This window comes from Esox lucius, chromosome 4 (assembly GCF_011004845.1).
Source record: "Esox lucius isolate fEsoLuc1 chromosome 4, fEsoLuc1.pri, whole genome shotgun sequence".
NCBI lineage: Eukaryota > Metazoa > Chordata > Actinopteri > Esociformes > Esocidae > Esox > Esox lucius.
The window spans coordinates 17,277,918-17,299,244 of NC_047572.1; the positions used below are offsets into that span (position 1 = coordinate 17,277,918).

Here is a 21,327-nt window from a genome sequence, read left to right on the forward strand (position 1 = left end):
CTTAGTGTGTTCTAGAACTCAGTAACCATTCATTAGGCTTCTTAACGTTGGTGGGATCTCTGTGTGTATGCTGTGTGACTAGTTGAAAGAGTCCAAACACGACACGCTGTACAGTATTCTGCCCCAAGCGCGACACGTTTATGTGAACGTAATGCTGTTGCAGTTAAAAATATATTTAATGGGTCGTTCTGATCTTGTTACTCTGTCAAAGCATCTTTCTTTTTACACTGTTGTGCCCCCCCCCCCACCCCCCATCTTGTATGCAAGATGTGTTTCTTTCCATCTCTCAATTTCTAGGTTGTAGTTGCATGCATTCCTAGTCGTACCCTGTAAGCTAAAGGTCACTAATGGGGTTCCCAGTATAACGTTTGGCCAGACATCAGACATAACCGTCAGTGTCCCACTGAAATATTTATTTATATTCAACACTTCAAAGTAGCCCTGTCTCAGACCAGTTAGTACACTCGCCAACTCCCTTGCTCATTGTCAAGTCAGACGTGTTTGGCCTGATAGCGCAGACAGACTTTCACCCGGAGTAACTAGTGAAAACATGTTGCTGTTAATCACTCCATTGGACGTACTCTGATAAACCATGTCCTATTCTCCACTCATTTAAACAGACGACTGGCTGAATGTGAGTTGGTTACATTCATAAAGTTTTTCAGAATGCCTCTGTTTTCTTCAATCTTTTTTTAATCAGTCCAAAAAAAAAAAAAAAACGACAAAGTGAATGCGGAGCCATTTTCAGCGCGACCTTCGTCTACAGCACATGTACAACGGTCTATACACACCAAGGAAGAAGACATAGGTTTTGGACTTCTTCCAGCCCCATAGCATCGCCATGCTCACTTCTGACACACACAAACACACAAACTCCTCCTAGAATCCCCCTCTACTCCATTAAGATGATGTAGTGTTCTGAGCACGGGGAAAGACCTTCCCACTGCCAGAGACACACACACACACACACACTAGGACACACTCCTACTCTGTGGACACTCCTGTGAGCATTTGGACATAACACACCTACTGATTTGATGGTGAGACGAGTCTAGACACAGAGAAGCTCAATCTACAAACGACGGTTTCTCCTGAACTCCGGTAGGATCATTCATTGCTTTAAGATCTGTTTCTGTCTTTCGCTCATCTATTAATAATACACAACGTGTGTCGCCTGAGGAGATGTTTGGGTGTGTTTTTAGTGTGTGTGGCAGGGGAGACCTGACTGGCATCCAGTGTATGTCTGAGTGTTCACGTGTGTTTCTGTGTTGAAGTGTTTGCTTCTGATCGGATCATCACTTCTTATCATGAATATCTGGTGTATATGACTGCATGGTCAAATCTATAGTTTATTCTCAAAAAACTGTTTAAATGTATGGCTTTTTAGTCAGTGATTCTGAAAACAGAACTGAAAGAATAACCTTTGAATAAACAGTCTACACTGACCTGTGAATGTTGAGCGTAATGTTGCAAATATCTAAAATGTATTTTTTAAACTCTCCATATGAATAGCAGCTTTTTAATAATTTTAGTTTTATGTTTAATGAAATCATATAATAAAACAAACTTTAGGTAAAATGAATTCCCAAATAAAATGAGGCCATACTTGAAGCCCTTTTATACAATGGTAAAGCCTTTTTACTCTTCGGCAGTTCTGCACTCCTTTTTATTATTAATTGCAATACTTTAGAAACATGATGATTTATTACAACTGATGTAAAACATAGGTTATTGCTTCTTTATGGTTTGCTCACTCATATCTTTAAAAATCTTCAAATATGTCAGGGTAGGTTTAGACAACGATAACACCTTTTTCGCCACAGCAGAGAGAGAGGAAGCCCATACAAACTAATGAGGTCCATTAGATCAGAATGCTAACAGAGAACTCTGGGAAATATCAGAACATTGTCACAGCTTTTTCAGCATGGCCACATTTATGTTTTAATCCCTTATTGGCTCATGACCCAGTGTCTGTGTCTAGCTGGGAGGTAAATATATTTTATAGAAAACAAACCTTTAAACATAACCGTACAGATGAACAATGAGACGTAAGTCTAGCAGATTGGCAGAGGCTAATCGTTAAAAAACGCTGGCCAGATGCTGGTCTGGTGTGTGTCTGTGTGTTACGGAGACAGAGGGCCTGACGTTGAACTTGGTCTTATCCCACCTATTACTCCCCCTTCATCAGCCCAGGGCCTGGCGTTACAAAAGCGAGAAGGAGAGTGAGAGATCCTTCCATCACTACATCTTCAGGACGGACAAAACATGAATGAGTGAGGTGTTTTACAACGAGATGTCTTAAAGGTAGTAATGTCATACCTTCTTCAATAAGAGATACGTTATATACAGAGCATTTGGAAAGTATTCAGACCCCTTCACTTTTCCCTCAATTTTTTGTTACGTTACATGATGATAAAATGTATTCCAATATATTTTTAATCAGTGTTCACACAAGGCCATAATGACAAAGCAAAAACAGGTTTTAAGAAATTTTTGCCAATTTATAAAACAAAATTAGAAGACCTAGGACACGCTGGAGGGACTATGTCTCCCGGCTGGCCTGGGAACGCCTCGGTGTGTCCCCGGAAGAGCTGGAGGAAGTGTCTGGGGAGAGGGAAGTCTGGGCATCTCTGCTTAGACTGCTGCCTCCGCGACCCGGCCCCGGATGAAGCGGAAGAAGATGGATGGATGGAAAATTTGAATTATCACATGCATTTGTAGAAATATCAGTGGAAACAGAATGCACCTCAACACAGTTTTGAGTGTGATAGTGAAGAATCAGAATACTTGTGTGAATCTGACATATTCTTTATTTTTTTACATTTAGAAACAATTCTAAAAACTATTGTGTGTAGATTAATGGGGGAATATTTCTATATAATAATTTTTTTAATAAGACTGAAACAACAAAATGTGTAAAAGTTGAAGGAGTCTGAATATTTTTTCAAATCACTTCCATGTTCAAAAAAGCATATCCCAACACATCTTCATAGAGTAGGGCCATAGCCAGGAATCAGACACTATTACTGACCCAGGAACAATTAGGGGTCAATGCGTTGCTCATAGGGCTAATTAACACAACCTTAGTGGCTCTGGGATGCAAACAAGCAATATTTCTTTAACTTGTGTGTGCGCATGTGTGTGTATGTCTATCTAGCTGGGAGAAAGTGTGTATTGCGGAAGAGGCCACAGAGGAGAACCTGGCGATCCCTAAGCCTGGTGTGGGTTGGGCTCAGGGCGATGCGGTGCCCCACCCTGTTGGCCCTGCTGGCAGGGGTAATACTCTACCTAGTGATGGGAGCGCTGATATTCCAAATGATGGAAGGCCCTGAGGAGAGAAAGGTGTACGACAACCTGTTCAACGTCACACAGATCTTCCTCCAACAACACGAATGTGTTAACACACAGAACCTCAGCAACCTCATAAAGGTACATGCACCTGAGCAGAAGGGCCTGTTAACACTATGACATATATGTGAATCACATTTTAATTGAAATAACATTTTAATGTTCCTTGTTAAAGGTAGTTTGTAGTCTGTAGTTAGTGGGCTGGCTAATTGTGCAGCAGTCTCAAGGGGAATATTGAACATATTGTAAGTCTATAACAGATGATTTTGTAACATGTTATGTTACTTTAAGTTACAATACAATGAGCTACCAAAACATATTATAACTGCACATCTGCATATTCCACTTGTAATATACATACACTTAATACTTGTAAATAGTTGTACATATTTCTGGTTAGATGCTAACTGTATTTTGTTGTACTGTACTATTCAATGACAATTAAGTTGAATCTAATTTAATCTAATTTAATTATATTTTACAAATTTGCTAAAACGTAAGAATGATACTAAAACTACTCATATCTTACGAATGAACAAAAACAAATGATATGTTATCAATTACATTTACAGAGGGTATAGAAAAGAATCACCCCCCTTTAAAATAATCACTTTGTTGCATTGCAGCCTGAAATGAAAACAAACAAAAACAATTTTTGTTTTATTCAGCTGTATTTACTACTTATAACATCCAAGTGAAAGATATAATACCAACTTGTCAGAAAAAAACTGAATCATTGAGTTGGAAAAAGAATCACCCCCCTCCTAAAAATGACTTGTAAACCCAACCAGGTGTAGTTAATCACCTACTCAATAGCACACAAAGCCAATTGACGGTCAGCTGTGGTCATTTTGATTAGCTCAGCATGAAACAAGCTTTTCCTGAAGCATTTCACTCCTTGGTAGTGCAACTGAAGAAAACAATCAACTATGGGTGGCAAGGCATTGTCAAAAGATCTCTGGGATAAAGTTGTGGACAGGCACAAGTCAGGAGATGGATACAAAAAAAATGCAAAGGCGTTATCAGTGCCTAGAAGCACAGTGAAGTCTATTATTAAGAAGCGGAAGGTATGTGGTACAACATAGACCCACCCTGGGTCAGGACGTCACTCCAAACTGGATGAAAGAGCCAGAAGGAAACTGGTCAGAGAGGCTACCAAGAGGCTTACAGCAACTCTAAAGCAGTTCCAGGAATTCAAGACAAAGAGTGGTCATTGTGTGCATGTGACAACAATATCACAAATTCTCCACAAATGTGGCTTGTATGGAAGGGTTGCAAGAAAAAAGCCACTCCTCAAGAAAGGCCACATGCAGTCACGACTGAGCTTTTCCAAAATGCACCTTGAAGATTCTAATGCCACGTGGAAAGAGGTGTTATGGTCAGATGAGACTAAAATTTAATTATTTGGCCTCAACGCCAAACGATATGTCTGGCGAGAATCCAATACAGCTCACCATCCAAATAACACCATTCCTACAGTAAAGCATGGAGGTGGTAATATGTTATGGGGTTGTTTCTCTGCAGCAGGGACTGGAGTCAGGATAGAAGGAAAAATGGATGGGGCAAAATACTGTCAAATTCTTGAGGAAAATCTGCTGTTCTCTCCCAGAAAGATGTCAATGGGAAGAAGATTTACCTTCCAACATGACAATGACCCAAAGCACACAGCAAAACCTGACCACACAGTGGTTGAAGGAGAAAAAGGTGAATGTCCTTGCATGGCCTAGTCAGAGCCCAGACTTAAACCCCATTGATAATCTGTGGAATAACTAGAAGAGACCAGTCCACAAACGGTCACAATCAAATTTAACTGAACTTGAGTAGTTCTGCAAAGAAGAGTGTTCAAATATTGCAACGTCTAGATGTGCAAAGTTAGTAGAGACATATCCCAACAGACTAAAGGCTGTAATTAAAGCAAAAGGTGGTTCAATAAAATACTGACACAAGGGGGTGATCCTTTTTCCAACTCAGTGATTGTTTTTAAATTTTTTCTGATATGTTGTTATATCTTTCACTTGGAAGTAATAAGTTGCACTAAGTAAATACAGCTGAATGAAACAAAAACTATGTCTGTCTTCATTTCAGGCTGCAAAGCAACAAAATGTGATTATTTTAAAGTGGGGTGATTCTTTTCTATATCCACTGTAAGGTAAGGTAACACAGTACTGTGGTTAAAATTGGGTTATGGCTAGAAAAATGCAAATTTGCAACCATTGGAGTGAAGGTTGGTGTGTTTGCACCAACCTTCACCATGCCCAAAAATCCACTTTTACTGGGTTTACGACTGCCCCCGGCGGCTGATCTGTACCCTAACACGAGCTAACATATCTCACAAATGTGTATGTCAAAGATTTACGTAAAATAACTTGTCTATTCTCCTGAGGCCAGCCTGACTTCCCATGCCACCACTCGGATGTGTACAGTACAGATTGAGCAAGGCTTTCTATTTACACTGCAGTGATCCACAGGTGCTACCTGGGAGAAGTGCCCCTTGTTATCCCAGCAAGTGATGGTTGACAATTACATCTTCATTACATCTGCATTAAAAACAGTAAAGCCCAGTGCAAATCTTATTCATTTCAATAAAATGATTGTAGTGTAAATATATGTACTATACACTATGTACACAGCGAAGAAAGGTGACATAAACACAATTAACACACACATGGCAGCAGAGGCGTTGCTAGGATCACAAAACATAACACACCCCGCCACCCCCCCCCCCCCCTCCCGGACAGAAAGTAGAGGGTTCTGAATGTACATGCTAGAAGAAAATTTCAAAGCACATGCTAACGGTATTTACGCAAACATTATCATAATGCGCAATAGTAATCTAAAGATCCAGGGCTAACGATGCCAACCACATGGCAGGAATAACATCAGACAGTAGAAACATGCACATTAACAGACAGATCTGAGATCCTCAGTGAAACACACTAAGACCATTGTAGTCTGGAAAATATAACCCCAGGCAACACTGATATGATGACTGACATGGTTCTGGTTTAAGTTTCCAGAGGTTCCCTAGGATCTGGTCTTCCAGCCTATCTATCTCCCTCTGTCCTTTCAGAGCGTGGCGAAGGCAGTGGAGACTGGCCTGGATGTATCAAGCAACGCCACCAACTTCACCAGCAGGTGGGACCTGGCCAGTGGCTTCTTCTTCTGTGGTACCATCATTACCACCATTGGTGAGTTTGATCTTACCTTGACACTTTTCTTATGGTGAACCTTGTGGTTAACTAACGCTGTGGTTAACTTAAAAATGTCACAACACGTATTTAATGATATTCAACCTTAAAGGTTCAACCTCGAGACATCCTGGTCAAATAAAGGCTGCAGAACTGGAGTTAATGGGTTAACCACCTCTGGTCTGCCTACTTCCTCAGGCTTTGGTAACCTGGCTCCCAAGACCGGATTAGGCCGGCTGTTCTGTGTTTGTTACGCTCTGGTGGGGATCCCTATGTTTGGGTTTCTGCTGGCTGGTGTCGGGGACCACATGGGAACCATGCTGAGGAAAGCTGTGGGGAAGATGGAGACACTCTTCCTGGTGAGAATACGTCGACCGTTCCAAGGGCTGCTTCATTTACAGGATGTCCTCTCCTTGTAATCTCCTGCCTCAGTGGGTAACTTAAGCAATGTCATGTCACTCTCCTGTAAACAGAGGAGGCCGTTTCTGAGTCCCTACATCAGCAGAAAAGAAGCCGCCCCCAAACAGTGTCAGTTGTTTGTCAGCTGTTTGTCCAGGAGACATGTTCACACTCCCTGTTGGAGACATTCATCTCCTTTCCCCATAACCCTCTTTTTACTGAATCACTCTCATTCCCCCTTCTTCCCCATCAATCTCTTTTCTCTTCGCTCAGAAGCGCCAGGTCAGTCCCACCTATGTGAGGGTCATGTCTGCCGTTCTCTCCATCTTAATCGGCTGTCTGATCTTCCTGGCTGTGCCGACCCTGGTGTTTTGTAAGCTGGAGGAATGGTCGTTATTGGAGGCGCTCTACTTTGTGGTCATCACCCTCACCACTGTTGGCTTTGGGGACTTTGTGCCAGGTACCATTTAATGTCAGAACTCACTCAAAGAAAGACTCCAAGGAGTCCAAAATCAACACACACTACGCATTGTTGTCAGGATACACACTTCATATTGCACACAGGGTTGGGGACCTATCCGAAGTCACTTCTTTTGTGTGCGTATAGTTTGAGTGCATTCATGTGAGCATGCTTATCCACGCGTGTTGATGTGTGTGCGTAGGTGCTAATGGGAAGAACGGAGATCTGTTTAAGCCCCTGGTATGGTTCTGGATAGTGTTCGGCCTGGCTTATTTTGCCTCCATACTCACCATGATTGGGAACTGGCTGCGAGTGCTGTCCAAGAAAACGCGGGCCGAGGTGAGTGGGAGTAAATGAGACGCAAACTAATTGACTGGTAGGGCTGGTAAGTTTGAAACAGACAATATGACAATGTCTGGGACAAGGATTTGTTGGAAGCACTTCATAGTACTCTTAATATTTACTTACCGTCTGTGTCTGTCTGTCTTTGGTTTTCCATCACTCTCTTACTCAATACTTCTTCCCGTCACCCCTCTCGCTCTCGCTCTCGCTCTGTGTTTCACTTTCTCCGTTCCTCTCTCTAACTCTCTAAGATGGAGGAGTTGAGGGCCCACGCTACAGACTGGACCCAGAACATCCAGAACATGTCCAAGGACTTCCAGATCCCAAACCCTCTGGACCTCAATGACCCGTTCCTGTTGCAGCGGCGGCGCTGGAAACGTAGCGTCCGACGACGGGTCCGCCGGGGTGCCCTGGGGCACCGGGGCAGGCCGGGCCTCACGGGGCAGAACGGACACCTGCCCAACCGCTTGCTGACCCACACCCGCTCCATGACCCGTCTGGAGGTGGTCAGGCCCCTGGATAAAGGGGAGGGGCTGGGACCAGGCCTGAGGTTAAAGGTGGATTCGCGGATCGGTTCACGCCAAACGTCAGAAGGCAGATCGATGGGCCGGACAGTGGCGAGGTCGCTGTCGATGCCCGTGGCAAGGTCGATGATGGAGCTAGAATATGATTTAGATCCGCTCACAATAATGATGGCGTCAGAGAGGTCCGGGTCTGGATCTGTGTATGAGTCTGGGTCTCTGTCTGAGTCTCCAGAGTCTGACTCCAGGTCAGTGGCCTCCTGCTCGGACTCTCACACTTCTGATGGCAGTCAGCCAGGGCCGGAGAGGACTTTGGCTAGTTTTGACCCCAGTGTGTCTCTATGCACGGAGCAGGGGGAAAGCCAGGGAGGATCCACGCAGGTCTTTTTAGGGGACAACCCTGTCCATGTCCAACAGCTCCCCAAACCGGTCCCAACGCTCCCCTTGCCACTACCCATGTCCCAAATGCCCCCCTCACCAGACTGCAACATGCTCGATTTCTTTGGGGAGAACCTGGCCTACATTGACGAGTCATCGGACACACTGAGCGAGCGGAACCAGCCGGTGGAGGAGGGTGTCATCCCTCGGCCCCGTAAACCCAGACGGAGGAGCATCAGGAGACAGGTGCCTCACCGGAGCCCCCTGAGGGAGAGGAGGACAGACAACGACATGCAACCCCCCTCCAACCCCCCCACCCCACCCCCTCTTTCTGATGTCAGGGACTGACATGACACAAATTCACACATAACACACATAAACACACACAAAGACAAACACAAGTTAAAAAACCAATGCAAACAGTTGGTCTTCATCATTGTTCATTGGAAATGAAAGCTTTACAGCTGTGATGGACTACCACAATCATTTAGATGTATTTTTATATGAAAAACAATGCATGTATTCAACACAGATATGGAACATAAGAACTTTTCAGCTCAGTGGAGATCCGCTTGGTTAAGAAACAGCACCACCTCCTGGCTGTCCTAGTGTAGACAAGACTTTAGCGTAGGTGTAAGCATACTGTTGTTCTGTCTGCTTTTGGATCTCTGCCCAAACCTCAGCCATGGTTTATGACGAACTGCCTGAAGTGTAAGACATTTCAAAATAACCATTTTAGATCTGCTTTCAGAGATCACTATCTTAGTGGAATGCACTGTCATCTGGTTGTATGACTTGTTGCCTTGAATATAATGTATATCTATGTGCAAAACTGTTCTTTTTCAAGCAAGTTGTGCATTTCTAAATAAATGAAATTCCTATAAAAACGCAAACCTACAATACTTCGACACACTGATGAGATAATAACATGATATTTAAAGCCCTTGCAGTGTCGAGGGTTTGTGGTACACACACACACGTGCACGTTCTTCTTTCTATTGTCCTGTCGACTCAAAACCTAATCTTGATCTAGAAATCAATTTTCCCTATTTCTTAGCCCTAAAACCTAACCTTAAATTGAAGCTCTTTGCCTAAACTTAAGCTAGCTCTAACGTCCGAACCTAAACTTAATTGGTAATGCAGAAACCTAAAATGAAGGCACAAACCTTCCATTCTAACACCATGCATTGCTGCAAGCTCTTGCCAAAACATAACCCTTAAGTTGGAAATGGTTTTTCAGGTTTTCCTATCTTTGTGAGGACTTCAGGACCCCGTACGTACACACAGATGTGGGTCACACACACAATCCAGCGAGCCCATTCGGTCCTGTTTCTTTAACTGTGGGATAAGTGCAGGTTGGATATAGAAAGTGGTAGTTAAATGGAAAGGAATAAGAGATGCTGGGCTAGTTTACAGCCTGAGAAGTGGGGGGTGTTGGGGCGGGGGGCTCACCACAGCTCTATCCTGCAGTGGCACCCCAAACGTCTCCCCCCACCGTCCCAAACGCCCCCTCAATGCCCCCCCCCAGCCCAAAAGTCTCCCCCCAACCCCCCCCTCGCCCCAAATGTTCATGTGGGTTCAGTCTACTCTCTCTGGGTTCTATTTTATATCACCTTTCTGTGTTTGGTGTGGACAGGCCTTTGGCGGTGGAACAGACCTGCGCTCAGTTTCTCTCTATGTTCAGTGTCAACCGCAGAAGAATTCAGATAAACATACAGAAGTCAACAGTATCTCCAGCCTTCCCTCTCAAACACACTAACCACTGAAATACCAGAGACTAAATATAAGTTCAGCTTCAGGGTGGACTTATTTGGAGTTTTTATGCATCTTATTGTGGACAAACCTCAACGTGCGGGACTCGATTAACATTACCAACATGACATAAAGTTCTAGAAGTAAACAGATAAATTCAATGAGAAATAATATTTTGGAATACTAAGTATAGTTTGAGCTGTGTATAGCCCTGTCATACCAGATATAATCGTAAAAAATATGCTAAGGCTGCATAATACCTACTTCCGTCCCAAGCTGAAGAATTCTAAATTGGGCCTATCAGCCCACAGCTCTCTTTCAAAGCATCTCTTTCTTTTTCTCTCCCTCTTCCCTCCATAAAACTCTGAACCCCAAACTGGGCTTTAAATCTGCTCTTTTGTGAGTGGTCGCTTTCTGGAAACCTTTCACATCCTGTTTACGCCGGCAGATTTCAGCCCTGGACCACAGAACGCTGGCTGGCGGCCCTGCTTGCCTGGAGGCCCTGCTTGCCTGGAGGCCCTGCTTGCCTGGAGGCCCTGTTCCTGGACCCAACCTCACCATCTTGTCTTTGGCTTTTCTTTTCTCTCTTTCTTTGCTCTCATAGTTACGCTCATTTACTTCAGCCTCGGTTTCTCATTTCTCTCTCTTTCTCATTCTCTCTCATCCTCCTCCTCTGTCCCTGTGTACTCCAGTAAGAGTTACTGTTGCATCTGCAATACCCCTCCTGGATTCTGGATTCTCATAAAAACCCTTCTCTTGCCTCTCCTCCAGCGTTATCCCTCTGTTCTCTCTACATCTCCTTTGGTTGTATCACCAAAGTCCTGCGTTAAAGCATGTCTGAAATGTAATGCAATATTTCTGTTATCAGAGACTGCATTCATAATCAACGTAGAAGAACACCTCAAAAGGATATTACCTTTACATTTCGATTGTACAGTATGGTACTCACACAGCTCTCTGTGTCATTTTCTTCCTTTTCTACCCTTCTTTCTCAGCATTTCACTCGCCAACTCTCTGTCTTTCTGTTCATTTACAGTTCAAATAAATACATTCATATCTCTACCTAAAGGGCCCCATGGCTTATGCAAGTCCTATGCAGCAAGCACACATTGTTTCTCCAAAGAAAACATTTTAATATCGGATTTAAGACATTAATAAAGTTTAATATAGCTAGACTACCATTCAAAAGTTTGGAGTCACTTAGAAATGTCCTGGTTTTCGAGAAAAAAAAAGCTAATTCAAAATAAAGCTGATCAGAAATAGTGTTGACATTGTCAATGTTCTCAATGACTACTGTAGCTGGAAAACAGATTTTTTTATGGAATATCTGCATAGATGTACAGAGGCCCATTATCAGCAACCATCAGTCCTGTGTTCCAATGGCACATTGTGTTGGCCAATCACGTTCGTAATTTTAAAAGGCTAATTGATCATTAGAAAAAAATATATATAATTATGTTAGCACAGCTGAAAACTGTTGTGCTGATTAAAACTGATAAAGATTAAAACTGGCCTTATTCAGCATCAGTGTTTATGGGTTTGTTTACAGGCTGAAAATGTCCAGAAACAAGTAACTTTCTTCAGAAACTCGTCAGTCTATTCTTATTCTGAGAAATGAATGCTATTGTGAGAAATTGTACAACACTGTGTACTACTCCCTTCAGAGCACAGTGCAAACTGGTTCGAACCAGAGTACAAAGAGGGGTGGGAGGCCCCTGTGCAATTCTGAGCAAGAGGATAAATACATTAGTGTCTAGAAACGGGTCCTCAACTGGCAGCTTCATTAAATAGTACTCGTTAGCTATATCTCAGACTGGCCAGTAAAAAGAAAAGATTAAGATGGGCCAAATAAAACTGATACTGGACAGAGAAAGATTGGAAAAAAGTGTTATGGACAGACAAATCTACGTTTGAGGTGTTCACAAAGAAGAACATTTGTGAGATCCAGACCAAATGAAAACATGCTAGAGGAATCTTTGACACCATCTTTCAAGAATGGTGGAGGTAATGTGATGGACTGGGGGTGCTTTGATAGTCGTAAAATTGAAGATTTGTACAGGGTAAAAGGCATCTTGAAGAAGGAAGGCTATCACTCTATTTTGCAACACCATGCCATACCCTGTGGACGGGGCTTGATTGGAGCCAACTTCCTCGTACAACAGGACAATGACCCAAAGCAAAGCTCCAAACTATGTAAGAACTATTTAGGGAAGAAGCAGTCAGCTGGTATTCTGTCTATAATAGAGTGGTAGAGCACAGTCACCTGATCTCAACCCTAATGAGCTGTTGTGGGATCGGCTTGACCGTATGGTATGTAAGAGGTGCCCATCAAGACAGTCCAACTTGTTGCATGTGCTTCAGGAAGGATGGGGTTCAATCTCTCTTGAATGCCAAAGGTCTGCAAGGCTGTAATTGCTGCAAATGGAGGATTCTTTGACAAAAGCAAAATCTGACGGACACATTTATTATTTTCATTAAAAATCTGTATTTCTAACCTTGTCAATGACTATTCTCTATTCATTTTGCTATTTATCCTGTTTTCATGGAAAACAAGGACATTTCTAAGTGACCTCAAACTTTTGAACGATGGTGTATGTAAATGAATAAGATATTTACATTTTTCACGACTTTATTCAAGTAGGGATGAAGCCAGGTTCTGAAGCCAATTTTCGAGTTTCATGCTGCTGAAATGTCAACCTGTGCCAGAACGCAAAATGTGTTCTTGTGACATGAAGGCTTGAAGATATACATTTATAGAGACGTTCAGTCTGTCCTTTATGCTTGAAAAACGAAAGTTGTTGTCTTTGTTGTCAAAGTCTGCTTTCATCCTTTCGTCCAGGCCGTTTCCTCCTCCCACAATCCCCCTCTGTCTCGACTGGGCTCTCAGCGGCACTTGCAGGACCTGACCACCATGTTGGAGAGCTGCTCCACCTTTGGAGTACGGCCGATGAAGTACACGATGGTCAGGGGCTCTAGGTCCTGAGGCACACAGCAGGGAGAAGCCGACGCCTCTGGGTTCAGCTTGTTATACAGAGGCAGGATCTGTGTGTGTGTGTGCATGAAACAGAGAGAGTGTGAAACCACCTTTATGTGTATGAAAAGGAAAGCGCCATCTCAAATATTGCAACAACAACAGTGGAAAACAGTGAAACAATTCTTAAATAGCCTACTTAAAGCAAACGACTACTTCACTGTCCAATATGGTTGTGTTGGAGTTGAGACCCAACCAGGTTGTAAAAGTTTAGAGAGTGTACTACAACACGACTATAACAGAATGCTATGTGCTGAGGTGAAAGACAGCTAGCGTAACCCAACTTCGTTGAAAATAAATTGAGTGCCACAATAAACCTGTAAGAGATGGACTGTGTGGAGGCGATAGCACATTTACACGGGTAGGGTTGACTGACCATGTTGTAGTGGTTGTCAGCGCTCCAGAGGTATGGACAGCTGCCAGAACAGAAGTTGGCCTTGTAGCCTTTGGGCTCGTGGATCCACTTCCAGTTGAGGTCGCGGCGGAAGTCAATGTAGAGCGATCGTAGACAGCAGCCTGGGTCCGAGTTCCTACATCAGGCAGGAATGGAGAAATAAAAAAAAAAATGTATAAAGTGTAATAAAAAAAGAACACTAATCAACATGTGTGTATAATTTCATGCAAGGTTGATTTCCAAAACCTTAGTCTACAAAACCTCCTATAAGCCTCTGACAAACTTAATATATTTTACTTTAGTGGGCCATGAAGGATGTTGGATGAGTAAATGCTGTGTCTGAAATTTATTTAAAGGGGATATTATTTTATATCAGTTTGATAGGGTGTGTTGGCTACCTGGAGCAGGTGGTGGTATCTGCTGCGGCCCTCCTTTTCCGGTTCTTCTTCCCAGGGTTGTCCACCCTGTCGCTGGGAAACAGGGTCAGGATAAGGTGGGGTGTCTTGGTACTAAACTCTACCTGGCCCTTGGTTAGCCCCGCCCCTGTTCTCTTCACCTGCTGCTGCAGCAACTCATCATCCAGACCTGAGGAGAAGTAAGGCAGGTACAAGAGGGGAAGAAAGGTTTGGTGTTGTCTCAGCGTGGGGGAAGGTCTTAACCAAGCTGCCTGACATGCACAAATACATTTTGCTGTCTAGATTTCTTTAAAGAAACCCCATCAGACATCTCAATCCGAAACAACCATGTGTCTATGTCCAATAAGTTCTACAAAAAGCCAGACCTGCAAAGCGTGCCTCGAGCTCCTCGCTCTTATTGGGCACAATGCTGTTAGTGGAGGGAACAAAGGTGCAGCACGGACAGTGAACACCCAGCTTCAGGCCCAGGTTCCTCTCTGTAGGACGAGGAACACAGTGAGGAGAGGAGACACAAAGAGATACGAGGGGCAGAGAGAATGCATGGAACCACAGCCTGTATCTGCTGCTTTTAGCGGTGTCACAGCACACAGCAAGGTTTTACTGCTGCCATAACAGTAGAGACACGGCCTGTCATTTTAACATGTATATGTTTAGCTTGCCCCTTGACCTGTATGAGCCAGCCAGTCCTTCACAGTCTCTGTGACATCCACTGAGAGCCACGCCCCCTTGGACCGCGGACGAACAGTTCTGGAGTCAATGTACCTCTGCAAAGGGCCTGTTGGCTCTTCGGCCTTCATCACCTGACAGGGACATAGAGGGAGAGCCAAGCAGAAAAGCTGTCAACTGTATACAGAAATTATTGGAGCAGGTTCTTCATGATTGAATCAAAAACTATTCAAATCCTGTAAACTGGGCTATCAGGCAATTCTATAAGATATTGTGATACTTGTTGAGATGCAGTGCAGATATGAGATGGTACAAAGTCAGTACTTGATAGATCTCCACTCTCTGCTCTGTGGTTCGGGCCTGGGGGTTCAACGCTCTGTAGATTCTGAACTCAGCTTTGACCAGGTTGCTGGAGTTTCTGTCCACCCCACTCACATCAAACCGCACCAGTCTATAATATGGGCTGGGAGGGGTAGGGTTCACTGCGTCTATGGGAACGGAAAGAGAAATACCACTTGCTAGAAAAACGAATAACTGTATTGTATTCATTAGGATGCAGCATATAATATGTGATAAATATTAAATAGCCGATCGAGGTCAAACAAACCAATTTGAGTAGATGTATCTGCCAAATGGCCGACAACTTGGCAACGTTTGTGAAGAAAAACGTTTTATATATATGTTTATAAAACACGGATATTGAAAGGAAACGATTGATTTGTTACATTCATTGTAGTTTGCATTTTAAGGTTTCACTCACTCGTGTCGGCGCGCTGTGGGAGCATGTCTATGCGCTGAACCTCTTTTGCATAATAATCCTCCTCACTGCTCTCCCGGTCGCACGCAGACTCGGCCTGGCGTGCACGCTCTTTCAGCAGCTCCTTGGTGCTGTTGTATAGAAGCATAACTTCGGCGGGTACGGCCTCCGGTTGTGTGCTTGGCACCAGTGACTCCGGTGGGCTACGGTAGCGGAGTTTGCTGAGGATTTGGCCGCGGACGGCCTCAATGCGCTTGGATTTCTGATCATCCAGGTTGAAGGAATGGCAGGTGTTGAGCCCCTCGGCAGAAACCGCCAGCTGGAGCAGAAGCAGGCCGAAGTGAGTGAGCCACATAATAGTCCGGTGGTCAGACGGGGGAACTGGCTCACTCGGCTCCATGTGAAATATTCAGGAATCTTTCAGTCCGAGTGCTGTCTCTTCCGTTCAGTCGAATGCGAATTGAGGATTTTGGCGATCCTACGCCTGTCCGTGACTATGTGATCTTAACTACTCCCAGAATAGTAACTTTTACAGAATTGAAAAGTTTGAAAAACGTTTAACACATTCCAAATAACCCAAATAATTGCATAGAAGAAGTACAACTTCAATTTATGAGCTCATCCCATTTCGTTTATTAGCCTAATTTACCACAGTTAGCCTAGATTGTTTGCAAAGTATATATCTGATCATTTTGGCCAATGAAAGCCAACTCAGACAGAAGGGAATAAAATAATCCATACGTTTTTTAAAACGTCTTATCTGAGCGATTCTTCCCATATGAAAGTCACTGCCTATGAATGTGCTCAAAACTTGAGAAACTCTTAAGATGTAAACCAAGCAGCATGGTTATTTCACATTACATTGAAAATAAATCGTCCTGGAAAAATGTATTTGTAATCCCAAGAAAACGCCTCCAGAAAAACGGACTAGTACATTTAGCAATTGAATAACGCCAAAAAGCCCTTAAAAGTCCTCTAAAAAAATAAGTAAATTCCTGCCTGTAATTTATTTTGTTTCTCGGAGAGGAAAAAACGTTTCACTACAGCAAAAAGGTCTGATGCCTTCCATTTCTTTTTACAGAGCTACGAGACAGTAACTTCAGTGTACAACTCAATTCAAGTGTGTGTGGGTGTGTGTACGAGATATCTGCATGTTAGAGGTAGCGGGTGGGGTTTCATCAAAGGGATGGTGTGTCTCACAATGTAGGTATATTTCTCTCATCAAATCAAATTGTAGACACAGAGACAAACACGGGCAGGCTCATTTTTGGAGATTCTCCCAACCGCAAAAATATTTTGCGCAAGCCTACCTTCTATACTCAGGTAGCCAATCCTCTTCAAACACATTGAAGCCCCATTTCAAGTAGTTAGGCCAAAAATCCGTGCAAGATTTCAACAGCAAAAAAGTGCTGGATCAACTTTCCTAAATCCTTGACTAGTTGTCTTTGACCGATCAGCCTCATTCTCCCAGTAGTTATTTCCATAACTGTGACAGGTCCTGTAAGAGTGTGTACTACGTAAATGCAGACCATGTGTCCTAGACCTAGCATTTGTTGAAATCTTTTAATTTTCATATGCAGTTATAATAAATGACTAGTTATCCAGTCTCTCCACCCTGTCTCCTTTCGTTTTCTCCCGCCTTCTATTTTTTCCCCCCCGTCTCAATGTTAATTACAGTTCAGGAGCTCGGGACTGTTAATCTGTCAGAGGAGGCTTTTATTGCAGCTCTCTTAACATCCTATTATACTGTTATTATAGTTTCGGCTCCAACGTTGTAATTGCAGTAAGTAGAAGGGATAGGTACTACAGAGAGGAGAGAAGGATGGTGAGATGGAGGGGAGGTGGAAGCAGCCCCAAGGCTTGTGGGCGGCTGTCATTTTTTCTCCTGTCAAGTTTCTAAAAATGATAACACTTCAAGTTGCATGGGAACAAATACTTTCCTGTTTCAACATGGCAGACAAACGCTGCGCCTCAGACTGTGTGACCCACACAGCAGCTCAGAGCAAAGTTTGCCTACGTGGATGTAGGGTAGTTTGGCAACAGTGCAGGCTGACCTGGGGGCGAATGGATCAAAACAGCCTGGTGGTTAGCGGTGGTATTGCAATATGTGGGTTCAAATATACTTCTCCAAAAACAACTTATCCCTGGCTAGTGCATTTTATAGTTTCCTCAGCCCAAATATAGTCACAGCAAATAGTCACAGCTTTGCCACGTCACTGAGCTCTTAGCAGTTCTCCTACCCTGCCACAACACACTCAAGGATATGGTTTGGTGATTTATCATAGTTTGACATAATTACATTTCGTTCAACACACGTCTGTAGGCTAGTTGAGGTTTTAACTGGATTTATTTATCTGTGCAATGTAATTACAAGGAAAGGTGTAAAAAAAAAAGAAAAAGAAAAAAAAAAGAACGCAATAAAACCATTTTATAAAAATAAATAGAACAAAATCAGCTCACAGACATTGTAAGATAATTCAGATCCAATCCGTGGTTTTCCGGGGACAGTGGGATGAAATACAATATCCCATTTAGACGTATCCCTAAAGAGAACAGAAACAATCCAAAAGAGTGCTATTCCTTCTCATAAAGTCACACAACATGAATCCAGGTTCCCTTCTAATGCAGCAGGGCCACACATGGTCGGGGTGGGAGGGTGAAGGCTGGTAGATGATCATATAACCAGACCGGGTATATGTTATACCCAAGAACCCATGGATGTTGGGTTAGCCCGAATTACGCCTCTAGGCCTCCTCCTCGTTCAACAGCATGTTGGGGACACCACGAGTGATGGGGAACTCACGACCAGACTCGGGGCACTGCAAGCACCCTTCAAGCACCTCCACCTGGGACCAACACAGAGGTCACTGTATGAGGAAAACAGAAAGCTCCAGTAGAAGACTGACATCAAAAAAGCATCAGCTGGTGTCGAAAGAAAGCTAATGTATGTAGACAAAGCATCAACAGTTTAACCAGAATCCATCATATAATTAGGAAATAAGCCTCGGGTGTAGAGTGGATATCAGAAGTCTGAACACTTACTGAAAAGGCTGACATCAAGACAAAGTCAGCCCTCTTTTAATATTAATAAAATCTTGTATCCAACAATGTTTAAGTGAAAAAAACTAATGATTAATTACAACAAAACAAAAAAAGTCAAAGAAAAAAGAAACAGTCGATTGGTTACATAAGAGGGTCTAAATTTAAAGCTCTATATTGGGGAAAAATCCCAAACAACACACTGAGGACATTGAGTAACTGCCTTGTTATCCTTTCTAATCATGGTAGCGGCTGCATCATGGTATCAGTATGCTTGACATTGGCAAATTCCAGAGACTTTAAAAGATAAAAAGGAGTGGGATGCAGATAAGCACAGGCAATATGTGCTTACCCAAGATGACTAATAAACCATCACGGCTGAAGGTATTTTTAACATGCAGACTCAGGTTAGTAAGTAATTAATCAAATGATATGAGTGTTTTATTTTTCACTGATAAAATATTTTTTTTAGAGAGATACACTTGATTACGACATTTTCTTGTGGTGCTAGACAAAAATGATCTTGTAGTGAATGGTCTTATAGTGTTAGTGTGAATAAAGGAACAGCCTGGACGTGGTCCTCTAGTGTTAGTGTGAATAAAAGAACAGCCTAGACGTGGTCCTCTAGTGTTAGTGTGAATAAAGGAACAGCCTAGACGTGGTCCTCTAGTGTTAGTGTGAATAAAGGAACAGCCTAGACGTGGTCTTCTAGTGTTAGTGTGAATAAAGGAACAGCCTAGACGTGGTCCTCTAGTGTTAGTGTGAATAAAGGAACAGCCTAGACGTGGTCCTCTAGTGTTAGTGTGAATAAAGGAACAGCCTAGACGTGGTCTTCTAGTGTTAGTGTGAATAAAGGAACAGCCTGGACGTGGTCCTCTAGTGTTAGTGTGAATAAAGGAACAGCCTAGACGTGGTCCTCTAGTGTTAGTGTGAATAAAGGAACAGCCTAGACGTGGTCCTCTAGTGTTAGTGTGAATAAAGGAACAGCCTAGACGTGGTCCTATAGTGTTAGTGTGAATAAAGGAACAGCCTAGACGTGGTCCTCTAATGTTAGTGTGAATAAAGGAACAGCCTGGACGTGGTCCTCTAGTGTTAGTGTGAATAAAGGAACAGCCTATACGTGGTCTTCTAGTGTTAGTGTGAATAAAGGAACAGCCTAGACGTGGTCCTCTAGTGTTAGTGTGAATAACGGAACAGCCTAGACGTGGTCCTGTATTGTTAATGTAAATAAAGGAACAGCCTAGATGTGCAAGGGGTTAGGGATTTATTAGAGTCATGTCTAGGACAGGAGCCCTATGGATGTAGCTTTGGGGGAAGAAATCTTTCTAGCTTTTTAGTGCAGATAAAAGTAAACAGATCTAATAACTGAGTTGAGAGAAGACAGTTATATGCACTCCTGTCACATGATTGTCCATCTGATCTTTCAGCCAATAGGTACCACCTCGCAAACCAATCATTTGTTTAGAACACAAAATAAGAGTGACAACTACTTCCAACAGCCTACTGCAGACCTGAACCTCATTGGGATTGGTGTTGATCTATCTGACTAAGTGAGGTCAATTTTAGACTAGATGAGAACATTTTTGAACAGTGTGTTTTTGAAGGAGCATGGTACTTTCATGGTGTGATTGTGTGTTGAGAGTGCACCTTCCAAAACACTGTAGGACTAGTGGTAAAATACTAATCTCACATAGGAATCACTACATCTTTCCTATTGTTCCCTTGTGTTTAACTAAACCTAACAAACCTGGTCTTCGATTTTGGTTAAATTAAAAATAACAGACAACTCAAGGACCATGGTTGTCTACCACAGATGCATTCTGATCATTACATTAGGAATCAATTATACTTTGAGTCAAGTAACAAATACATTTGGTTATTTGTTTAACCTCACCTCCAGCAACACCCTATGCACTTTACGCAGGAAATCTTCATTCGCTTCATAGTCTGCGATCAGCTCTGTAGGTAAATCCTGGAGATGGCCAAGCTGATGAAAAACAAAAGGAGGGAAAAAAAGTTATATAATTCCCAGGAAGACATTCACAATAATAAAGACATAGAACGTACCAAAGTAAAGCCTGTCTGTTGTTAGACCCATAATTAGTCTCTTGGCATTAATAACTAGTCTACCTCTGTTGAGTACCATATTTTGGAATTAGACGGGCAGAAGCTTACCCCATCAGCAGCCTGAACCAGGGCACTCCACTCCAGCTTGGGGATCATTCGACTCACAAAATTGGGATTGAACTCCACCTCACTAACTTTCACTTCCGTAGCCTGGGACCCAGATATACGTGATAATACATTCAAATACAATATACATATACACATTATCTAGGTAAATACGACGTACATATGACAACATACCAGTATGTATTGTCAGATATCAATACCTTGATAAGTAGCGGGTAACCTTTGGTTACCCCCTTCACGTGCGATGTCAACATGTTGTGCGTCAGTAGTTTCATCTTCGGAACACGTAGCTTGTAAAAATCTAAGAAAGTTAGAGCACCAACAGCAGTTTCAATATACGGCGTATAATCTGTCTATAATAATTTACACTGCCATGCAAACTCAAAACAATTCACACGCGGACCGGAAATGAGCAACAGTAAATAGGTTCCCCCGAAAACAGC

The 21,327-nt window shown here is 42.9% G+C and overlaps 3 protein-coding genes across 3 annotated transcripts; 1 reads left to right on the top strand and 2 right to left on the bottom strand.

Moving 5' to 3' along the window:
• The first annotated feature begins 967 nt into the window (after positions 1-967).
• On the top strand, positions 968-9,840 carry kcnk4a (potassium channel, subfamily K, member 4a). The gene is made up of 8 exons (XM_010898377.3): positions 968-1,101; positions 2,189-2,304; positions 3,158-3,429; positions 6,419-6,536; positions 6,735-6,895; positions 7,209-7,395; positions 7,598-7,734; positions 7,989-9,840. The coding sequence occupies exons 3-8, from the start codon at positions 3,241-3,243 to the stop codon at positions 8,982-8,984; spliced, it is 1,788 nt and encodes a 595-aa protein (XP_010896679.1). The 5' UTR covers positions 968-1,101; positions 2,189-2,304; positions 3,158-3,240; the 3' UTR covers positions 8,985-9,840.
• Positions 9,841-12,917: 3,077 nt separating this feature from the next.
• Positions 12,918-17,213, bottom strand: tgfb5 (transforming growth factor, beta 5). The gene is made up of 7 exons (XM_010898379.4): positions 15,656-17,213; positions 15,220-15,383; positions 14,897-15,029; positions 14,595-14,705; positions 14,212-14,398; positions 13,796-13,949; positions 12,918-13,430 (listed from the first exon to the last, which is right to left on the bottom strand). Exons 1-7 carry the CDS (start codon positions 16,050-16,052, stop codon positions 13,272-13,274), a joined length of 1,305 nt encoding a protein of 434 aa, XP_010896681.1. The 5' UTR covers positions 16,053-17,213; the 3' UTR covers positions 12,918-13,271.
• Positions 17,214-17,981: 768 nt separating this feature from the next.
• trmt112 (tRNA methyltransferase subunit 11-2) lies at positions 17,982-21,283 on the bottom strand. The gene is given in 4 exon segments (NM_001304062.1): positions 17,982-18,498; positions 20,586-20,678; positions 20,867-20,968; positions 21,085-21,283. Coding segments are annotated over 4 exon segments (372 nt in total). The 5' UTR covers positions 21,160-21,283; the 3' UTR covers positions 17,982-18,396.
• Positions 21,284-21,327: the final 44 nt, after the last annotated feature.

Bases quoted from the DNA above. Each gene is read 5' to 3' on its own strand.
- tgfb5 (XM_010898379.4), bottom strand. From the start codon at position 16,052: ATGGAGCCGAGTGAGCCAGTTCCCCCGTCTGACCACCGGACTATTATG. The intron at 15,030-15,219 runs GTACTGACTTTG...TGTCCCTGTCAG, and splicing joins AGAGAGTGGAGATCTATCAA to GTGATGAAGGCCGAAGAGCC. The intron at 13,950-14,211 runs GTAGCCAACACA...TGCCTGATGTAG, and splicing joins GATACCACCACCTGCTCCAG to GAACTCGGACCCAGGCTGCT.
- kcnk4a (XM_010898377.3), top strand. From the start codon at position 3,241: ATGCGGTGCCCCACCCTGTTGGCCCTGCTGGCAGGGGTAATACTCTAC. The intron at 6,537-6,734 runs GTGAGTTTGATC...CTACTTCCTCAG, and splicing joins TACCATCATTACCACCATTG to GCTTTGGTAACCTGGCTCCC. The intron at 7,735-7,988 runs GTGAGTGGGAGT...TAACTCTCTAAG, and splicing joins CCAAGAAAACGCGGGCCGAG to ATGGAGGAGTTGAGGGCCCA.